This window comes from Choristoneura fumiferana, chromosome 12 (assembly GCF_025370935.1).
Source record: "Choristoneura fumiferana chromosome 12, NRCan_CFum_1, whole genome shotgun sequence".
NCBI lineage: Eukaryota > Metazoa > Arthropoda > Insecta > Lepidoptera > Tortricidae > Choristoneura > Choristoneura fumiferana.
This window is the reverse complement of record NC_133483.1, coordinates 10,556,336-10,566,968: the sequence shown is the minus strand read 5'-3', so window position 1 is coordinate 10,566,968 and position 10,633 is coordinate 10,556,336. Positions and strand designations below refer to the sequence as shown.

General features: G+C 36.2%; 1 protein-coding gene across 1 annotated transcript; it reads left to right on the top strand.

The window, feature by feature from the left end:
• Positions 1 to 4,393: 4,393 nt before the first annotated feature.
• LOC141433677 (uncharacterized) lies at positions 4,394 to 10,309 on the top strand (the record flags this gene model as incomplete). Its single annotated transcript, XM_074095777.1, has 6 exons — positions 4,394 to 4,452; positions 5,170 to 6,455; positions 6,652 to 6,931; positions 8,309 to 8,705; positions 9,070 to 9,163; positions 10,046 to 10,309. Coding segments are annotated over 6 exons (2,289 nt in total), but the record flags the coding sequence as incomplete, so codon positions are not given.
• Positions 10,310 to 10,633: the final 324 nt, after the last annotated feature.

The following is a 10,633-nucleotide window of genomic DNA, read 5'->3' as shown; positions in this document are numbered from 1 at the left end:
GCATGCAGAATGCAAGCAAGCATGCAAGCAAGCATGCACGCTAGCGAACATGGAGGCATATTACCAAGCATGCATGCAAGCAAGCATGCAAGAAAGCATGCACGCTAGCGAACATGGAAGCATGTAACCAAGCATGCAAGCAGGCATGCAAGAATGCAAGCAAGCATGCACGCTAGCGAACATGGAAGCGTGTAACCAAGCTTGCATGCTAGCAAGCATGCAAGCCAGCATGCAAGAAAGCAAGCCAGCGAGTATGCAAGCAAGCAAGCATGCAAGCTGGCATGCAAGCAAGCATGCAAGAAGCAAGCAAGCGAGTATGCAAGCAGCAAGCAAGCATGCAAGCGAGCATGGAAGCAAGCAAGTCTACAGAAATCTAGGCTATCTAAATATATGATGTAGAAACTTATCTGTTATAATAAATTTCTGGTGATGATGCCGCATATGATGAAATTATTAATTTTCACTACCTAATATATCAGAACAGATTTTTTTGGGTACTTTAAATATATATAATATATATATTAATTTCACCAATGGTATTAATTTCACTTTGCCATTTGCGCAACACAATCCAGCGGCTTCATTTTTGTACTTCAATGCCTTACAATATGGGCAAACTGAGTTCATAGATCAATAGCAACGCATTGGTAGGCAGGCACTGTAGTCAATTGTAACATTGTAATTGAAAAGCAGCCTCGATTGAAACTTACAACATTATTAGCTGCATTCAGCTCATTACGCTCTGCACTGGTTTGTGCTATCCGAATCCTTTCAATTTCATTTCGCTCTTGACGTTGCTGGGCTGTTCGATTACTCTGATAATTAGCTTGGTTGTAGCATTTCGAGTTCTTCGACCCAAATTGCTTCGGTATAAATAGATTAAATCAAAACACAAAATAAATCAACCAGTCAATGTAAATTGAGGAACGTAAACAAATTTGTTTTTAAATAATTATTGAATCAGGCGTTACTTTGCGGAGTCCATATCAATGAACTAAAATAATTTCCTTGCTCACCCGCGAACCTACGATAGTAAGCTTATGCAAAATATGCGTGTTCATGCAGTTCATCCACCTCCACACTGTAAGAACACACACATCACACAAACCTCCATCACCACACACACTACCTCGTAAGGTCGCGGTGAGCAAGTAAATTTTTTAGTTCATTTTAAATTTGTTTTTTTGTTATTATTAGTAGGTAGTATTTAAGGTACTCATTCATAAAACTCATTTACTCGGCAATTTCGTTCCACTTAAACGAAAAAGTAGTGTACGAAAAAAAATGGAAAAAACGTCCCTATTTCAGACACTATAGGTCAAACATCTTCCAGCCAAGCAAGCAAGCATGCAAATGCAAAATAAGGGGGATTAATAAAACAAAACGCTAAATAAAATTGAGTAGCAACATTCGCATCACTCCGCATTTTACTAAAACCCACAGGTGATGCATTAATTACCAGCTTCATACTCGCATTTTCTTTTTTCCCAGCTTTTTTCCAGTTTGTCTTTCATAAAAACCTTCCCTAGACTTTAACGATGATATGAAAAAAAAAATAGCTGATTGGTCAGCCGTTTGAGTTTGCGCTTAGAACATATTTTACGATTCATTTTTATTTAATAGATAATACTTTATTCATTTTTTAGACAATTACATCCACTTTGCTAGTAAAAACTATAAAAACTAGCAGACCCGGCAGACGTTGTTCTGCCCGAAAAAACACTACATTAAAACTATGATAACATACCAACAACAGCGTCATCTAGCGGGTCCGATTTAACTAAATACGTTCTTTAACTTGAGGGTAGTTAGATAGAATCTTTATTCACAACAGCATACAAAGGGGAATGTTTACCATATCGACGGAATGAACATTAAATGTTTGACAGATTAGGTACGAACCCCATGAACATTTTATTATTTAATTTTTTCGTCAAATTTCCAATGTTTTTAATATTTATTATCCTATTCCTGACTAAACAAATCCAAAAACACAAACATCATAAAAATTGGTCTAGCCGTTCTTGAGTTATAAATGATGCAACTAACAATATAATAATATAGATTTGTGACCCCAATAAATTCCCTAAATTTCAACCGGTAGGTTTAGTGGCATAAAATTTGACGTGGCAGTTTTTATACAACTTTAATGAAAATCACGATGCTATTTTTAAGAATACCATCCGGTTTTTTTTCTAAATGGCTGTTTTCGATTCGATTGCTAGATCCAATAATTTAGGTGTGAAAAGTGAGAGTTAAGGCTATTATCATCATAAATTAATAATAATCTTGTTTTGACATAACATTATATTCTCATAAAAATAATAAGGGTCTATATTCATAGACTTACACAAGTATAAAATTGCAAAGGCGACCGCCAACAGCAGCCTTAAATGTTGATAAATAAACGCAAGAGAAATTTACAGAACTCGTTCGGCAAAACCATCAGGTTCTCATTCTATATTTAGGATTCTCTTTTAGAGGCGATTCGTTCATCGAGGTCAATAAACTATGCACAAGTACTTATTTGGTGATTGGGGAATGTATTGTTTGGACATTTAGGGCAGGTGAAAACAGCTTTAGATTTGCATTTATTGCTTCGGGTGGTATTAACGAAACATAGTGTGAAATAGAGCATTTTTGAATATTAGCAGATAATAACTTTGATGAGTCGGTTAGTTAGATGAAATTGTCTTGCTATATTGACGTATATAGTGCAGTTAAAGAAGACGTAAGTACCTACCTGAGCCACCGAGCTTTATTCGTAGTTTTTTTTTGTTACATCGTTTTTTTTTTGGTGAAAATTAATATAAAGATAAATATAAAAAAAACAGCCTCATTCGGCCGAGATTTGATCCCAAGCCTTATACTGTTGAAGCACCATGTCGATATTTATACGTATTGCACGATAGAAAAAAAAATATAACAAAAAATTTAGCAGACTACAAAAAACCATGAAAATAATTTTCTACCAGTCTGAAGTCGGTCAATGCTCAGCATGAGCCAGCAAGAGTGGACCTATAGTCGTCATCCTCACCCACGCATTTTATCGGTTAATTTTTTTTTCACGCTTCAAGGTGTAAATAATCTAAGATACAATAGTTTAATGTCAATTGCTCGTCACCTTTTTACGAAAGATTGCTTTTTCCGATGCGGAGACGTTCATTATTGAGGAGTCCTGGTGCTTCACCACCCATTTTTAACTGACTTCAAAAAGGAGGAGGTTCTACGTTTTTTTTGTTTGGGCTAAATGGAATCGTTGTAAGTACTTTGGCTACGAATCATTAAAAAGTGAGAAATAATTAAAAAAAAAAAAAAGTAAAATCAAAAAATAAAAAAACGACCCAGCAGGAGGGATTGAAACCCATAGATGTAGGTAAGGTAGACGACTATTGTTCCACTCCTGCTGGCTCGTGCTGAGGCACCGACTTCGAGCTAGTACGTACCTACCTAGTAAAATATTTTCAAGAGTTTTGAAGTCGGTTCCATTTTTTGTTATTTTTTTTTTTGGAGTCGGTTTTACTTTTTTATACCATATGCATTACGAGGAGCATAAACCCGTGAAATACTTGAAATACCCGTGAAATACTTGTTATTTAATAGTAACTCCGATGGTCAACTGTGGTCTTCATCATCAGTTCCACTTCACTAAATGATGATTTTCAAGAGCAAATGCACGAATTACTACTAAATATATCCAATTTCCAAGTTAGAGTAGCGGGAAACCGGTGGATGCAAGTGGCGAGTTGTCGTTCATTGTGGCGTTCTAAGGGGGAGGCCTTTGTCCAGCAGTGGACGTCTTCGGGCTGATGATGATGATGATGATGATGATATCCAATTTACTAAAGGTGACCCTGAAATATTTGAAGAGTTCCCTCGATTTCCTTAAGATCCAATGATCAGATCCTGATTTGATCTCCTTTTTTGAAGTCGGTTAAAAAACATACAAAAACTCGAAAACGCGTTTTCCCAGAGATAAGACTAAGCACTTGTTCGCACGCATCCGAAAGCCCTCAAATAGAAAATTTGGTCGAAATTGTTAAAGCTGTTTCTGAAATCATAGAAATAAATAAAGGAACAAGAATAATTCGTAAAAAAGAGATATATAATTTTAAACGGTTTCTCGTCTGTAATGTTGTCACTTTAGTCGTATTGGTAAAAGACATGGATCCATTGTAACGGACTCTAAAAGTGTTTCTAGACATATTGGCTGACACGTTATGTAGGTTACTACGTACTATTCATACAATAATTACAGTCTTTTGTACCTAATTGTTTATTTTTAGGTATGTTTTTATGCCCGTTCTTTACCAAAAAGTTTGTTGTATTTCTCAGTGTATTGTACTAATTCTGTTAAAACTAAACTAGTTTTAATTGAAATATATTATTTACATTTCAGATAGTCCTGACATACTGCCTTTTAGAGGTCTCTCCTCGACCATCAGACAACGAGTAAGTTTTAATATACATACAAGCACATATAACTATTTAGAAATTTTTTGAAACTGGGTCGGTACCAATTATGACGATTCCGATTACTTATAACAATTACGAGTACTTTAAAATTGAAGCATAACGTTGCAATAAAATATATATTTGGGAATACATAGAATTTTATAAATTATTGATACGGTTATAGAAGTAAAATGGTTTGGCGAGTGATTCCGTAGTCATTAAATGCACATTACGCACATAATCCTAAGCACAACTAACAAAGTAAAAAAATGTAATTTTGGCTTGGGTCATGAGTAAGGTAAAGGTAAATTGTGCAGTCAATTGATTTGTAGATAAAGATACTTCTGCACTGTTACCTATAACATACTCAAAAATCATGTTGGCAACATAAGTGGTAGTGGAGAGGTGGCACAATCCAACAGCTGGGCGTTATTATGGTTCAAGTATTGTGATGTTTCTCTTAATGCTTGTCACTGCTAACACCGCGGAGAGTCTTTATATAAAACGATAATATTGAATTATTATACCTCTTGTATTTTTTATCACTTATCAGTACAAAATACTATTCCTATTGAACTTTATAACATCGTTTTAATAGACTTCTATTTATAAATTACACGCTCTATTAATCAGTAGCTCGGGGCATGGTACTTATCTAACTAACAGATTCAACCTTAAATACTTTAACCAGATGTTTTTTTTATTTTATTTCAGGTCATCAACTCCAATACGCATTGATCCATCTACTGACGTGATTGATGATGTAGATGACGATGAAAATTTTCCACGTGAACAGATTAGATTCTCTCAAGATGACGACACGCAAGATATACTAAATAAAATAAATGTAATAAATCAAGGATTGATTAAACCAAACAGGAACAGAAATAAGAATTCACAATCTCACACAGTTGGCAGCTATGTTTTAGATGCAGAAACACTGAAGAAAATACAACAAATCATAGCTGCTGGAAAATTAAATGCATATACTGATGTACAAAGGGAACAAGGAAGTAATTCACTTCTAAGCGATCACATAAATGAATCTAGATATGATAGTTCAAGAGCTTTGCAATATAGTATGCTTCCAGCAGATTTAATCGGAGCTAATCAAATACAAAGCACTTCACCGCGTGTTCCGTATTTGACAAGTATACCCGTTCTTGTTATGCCTTCTCAGCAAAACAATCTATATGACCGATATACTCAGAATACTTTAAACTCCATAGAATCGGACTCTCAAATTCAAACAAGGCAGCGGCCACCGATATCTCTACCTTTTAATATAAATTGGCCACTAGCACCATTTTTTCCGATTTTAGTTAAAGATCCACTTTTAGGATTTTTGCATGGGGGAGGTTGGAATAATTTCTTTGAATATGGACAAAATGCTGATGTATGCAATAGGAAGCAGAAAGCTATTGACGATGAAGCAAATGAAGGCACTGAAATCGAAGTTCAGCAAGAAGACGAGCCTAAATCCACTCCAGAAATTATAACAAATACAAGGGAAGCAAGAGCAATTAGGAAAAGAACTGTATCCACAGTAGCACCTCAGATGAAAGTTCAAGATGATTCCAAGAAATTTTTCTCACAAAAACCTACAGTAGCTACTGTTACCAAACCAAAGCCTGCTAGCTCCAATAACGCGGAACAAGGCCTTAAGACTGTGCCAAAAGACGATGATTTGAGATTTCATCTTGGGGGGTTTTCGTTGTTCGGGGGTCGACCAACTATACCCAGCCCTGGTTTCTTTATAAATAAACTGAAAGTAAGAAGAGGCGGGGTCGCTATTGCGGGACCAGGTGGTGTGGCTACTGCTGGCAGAGGAGGAGCAGCTATAGTAGGTCCAGGAGGTCTTGCCTATACTCAGCCGGGAGGTCTCGCCGTCGCCGGCCCTTCATCGCGTGTTGTGGCCCTCACTTCTGATGTTGACCTATCTTCCATCGTGACGCGACTGCAACAACAGCAAGCTGCTACTGACGGTTCCGTACCAAGACTATTAGAAGCCATACCTGAAGGCAAAATTGTTGCTATAGGCCCAACTATATACTACCATCCTGAATAAACATAACGCTTTTTCTTGCTTTCTTAACCTTTAACTTTGACTAGACCTTGTTTTACTGTCTTCTTTCTTTTATATTAAATTCTTGTTTTTCTTCCTTACTAGACTTTGGGGATACTGGAGGAGACTCGGACGAGGGAGAGAGATCACAGGGTACAATCAGCAGCCGCAAGAGTATCAATACGACGGCAGGAACTTTATACATTACCCTGCCATAGCCGATAGTACTTTCACCTTATATCTGAATCCCATCGCTCACGCCATGAATGGTCCACGAGGAACCGCAATTGCTAACCCAGTTTCACATGTTATTATTGGAGGAAGCCAGAAAGGCAGCATCGTGTTTAACCCTGTAGCATCTGCTGTGGTGGGCCCCGGCGGCATCGCACATGCCCAATCAGATTTATACTTGTACGAGTACAATTCGATATAAAATCGGCTTTAATTAGACTGAATTTGCAATCGGAAAACACATTCGAACTGTCTCTTGAAAATGTTTTCTGATTTCGATTGCTTATTTTAATTTAGATGTTTAAGGTTGTTTTGCATTTATTTTTACTAATGTTATCCTACAATTATACAATAAAATTTAAAACATTTTACAGCGTACTTTTACTTGATTCAAAATATTTTTACAAAAACGTATCAATGTGTAGGATAATTATTTTGATATCCAATTCTTTTAATGACAGTTTTGCTTAAAACAAGTTTTTTTTATAGATAGAGATATCCGCAATTAGAGATAAAGTACCTATTCATAAATCCTAAACTAAACGTGACTTAGTAGGTCACGTTTACGATAGTATATGATAGTGAAATATATGTGATATTGTGAACAATATCCTATTTTTTAGGATTCCGGAGCCAAAATGGCAAAAACGGAACCCTTATAGTTTCGTCATGTCTGTCTGTCTGCCTGTCTGTCCGTCCGCGGCTTTGCTCAGGGACTATCAATGCTAGAAATCTGTAATTTTGCACGGATACATATGTAAACTATCCCGACAAAATGGTGCAATACAAAATTCAAAAAATTTTTTTTAGGTTACCTTCCATAGACGTAAAGTGCGGGTGATTTTTTTTCTCATCCAACCCTATAGTGTGGAGTATCGTTGGATTGGTCTTTTAAAACCATTAGGGGTTTGCTTAGACGATTTTTCGATTCAGTAATACGTTTGCGAAATATTCAACTTTAAAGTGCAAATTTTCATTAAAGTCGAGCGCCCCCCCCCCCTCTAAAATCTAAACCGGTTGGTGGAAAAATTTGAAAAAATTCAGGATGGTAGTAAGTTTGTTAAACTTTCAAGAAAAACTATAACGGCTAAGTTAGCTTGAGAATTATAAGTAGTTTATGAGTAAATAGCAGCCTAAGGTATAAAATATACCTAAACTTACAAGATTCCGTATAAAATACGAAATCCTTTGAAAAATTTTCTTAATTTTTTCGTAATGGCTAAGCAAACCCATTTTGGGCGTGTCCAACACGCTCTTGGCCGGTTTTCTGGTTAGATTTTAAGACTGTACAAGTGTTTTAATTGTGTTATAACGCACATAATATTACTTGATTTTTTTCGTAATGGCTACGGAACCCTATCTTGGGCGTGTCCGACACTCTCTTGACCGGTTTTATTAACAATAAGTTCAACAATGGCAATGAATTTTACTTAAATGAGAGCTACAAATAAGATGGTTTCCTCCACTAAAACACATTTGGCCAAAATGAAGTATTATTTATAGTTAAAATATTTTTTAACCCTAATTCACACATACAATATTTTTCTCCATTCATAGCGCAACCGTTCAATATCTACCATTTTACGGCGGTGGTAAAGGTCAATACTTAGAAGTAAAGACAAATAACAGAGGCGTGGTCGTAAGTGAAACAATCGTGTCCGAAGAAAACATAAGCAGCGAGAACATAGTCAAAAACATCGACGAAAACCTGTTGTCGAAAGTCTTAGCCAAGAACTTGCAGAACTTACAATCGCTATCCAGTAACTTGATAAAGTTGCACAACTTGGGAAGAAAGACTGGAACCCTGTCAGGCAATGATAAAGAGAGATTTAAGACACAGTTGGCGTCTCTGGGTGAGACGACCTCCAATACCATTAAATTAATCGAAGAAATCGGTACCAATGTCGATGTTTTGTTCCGAAGTGGTTCAAAGAGACAATACGAGGAAGAAGACGTAAGTATCAGACATTAAATAAAGAAGGAGGATAAAACGCTTGCGTTAAATATAATTCAGCAAACAATAACGTATACAAAAGTAGAGATATTTCTTGTACAAGTAGATGGCGCTTTACAACATCAGTCTCAATCGTAGTATAATACATACAATACATACCCTACATATTATACAGGTGAACAACATACACGACATACAGTCGTCGCGTATATTGGATAGAGAAGTTATCAGTTAGAGTTCCTATTCATGGATGGTGCGTCAATATTTTAGTATTTTTTAACTAGTTGGTTAATTATGGTGTTGAATTAATAATTAGAAACACCATTGCCACATGAATCTCACTCTTGACCATTTTTCTAAACAGGTTGGTGAAGAGGGTGTTGGCATTGATTCGCCGGCCGGCGAGGAAGGCTCCATTTTACTAGATGGCACTACCATCGCAGAAGCCAAACCTGTTGGTGAGTATAGGTCATTCAAGATGACGCGTGCTGTGGTTCTTATTACAATGTCATTAATGTCTAATTTTGTCAAAATCACGCGTCTTCGTGGATGACACTAGGTATATTACAAATAACTGATCAATTGAGTTGATTACAACTTTAACTTAAAGAAATTAACTTTAGAGAGATTTTATTTAGAGCCTCGTAGTCAACATTTTTTTATTTATTTCAAAGTTATCGGTATGTCTGTCTGCGGTAATATCCCAAAAATTGCCTGTGTAAAGTGTGAAATAAAACCTTTCAGTTGGCTTTTATGAACTTTATTCGTAATTTGACCAACAAGACAATTTAAGCATAGGTTAATTGCTAAAAATCTATCTATGTATATACCGGGTTTAGCCTGGAATATGAGCAAATAATTAAAACATAGGTCATATTCTTCAAACTGAACAACATTAGTTCAGCGACTTTTAAAAATAGTTACTTTTTTAATTTTTATTACACTTTTAAGTTTATTCGAAGAAGCAATGTCAAGCAAAATGGTTGATGTTAGTAGCGTGACAGGCGACGTCAGTTATGTTCTAGGATAGCGTACATTGATAGCAGTATTTAATTTGTATGAAAAAAGGAAAATTCAAAAACTCCATTATTTTTAAAAGTCGCTGAACTAATGCTGTTTAGTTTGACGAGGATGTTTTCATTTTTTGCTCGTACCACACCCGATGTATATGTACAAGCATAATACGAATAATATGTAAGGTATAATAAACAAAGGAGTGTGTTCAAAATGTAAGGTGAACGATCACATGATGGGAGATTGCCTGATGGAGGCCAACAAAATCACGGGCATCTAGTTTATAGTATTAGCTGGATTATCATCACATTATGGCATTTCCACAGGTCTAGCGGTAATAGGAGAGCATGGTTTGGCAGCTTCTCGACCCCAGGCGACAGCTGTAGCAGTTTCAGGCATAGCGCTTGCTAGACCCATAGCAACTGCTATTGCTGGCATCAACCCTGCTCAGCTTGGCATCGACTTTCAAGTGAACAAAGTAGAAAAAAATAAGTCATAAAGTAACGTAATATTTAGAGTACCTAACCTTAATAGTCTCTCAAGGACGTCAATGTGCATTTATATTTTGTAATAAATTATTTTCTGTAGTAATTAAAGTTTGTTTCAATTGCAACTAGACTAAGATTGTCTTGCAGGAAAAATCTAGATTCACAGCCTATTAAAAACCGGCTAAGTGCGAGTCCGACTCACGCACCGTGGGTTTTGGACATCTTTAAACATCAAACTGACTAGCTAGGTTTAGTTATCTCTTTAAGCTACAAATATATTACTTAGTTTTAGTTTGTCCCTAAGGCCACCTCACACTTGATCGGTTTATAATATTATTTCTTGATACGAGTATGTAGTTTCTTCACTACACACGGTCTCCGCTCAAGAACTCGTTTACTCAAACGGTTCTCAGTTCTTCGGCAGAT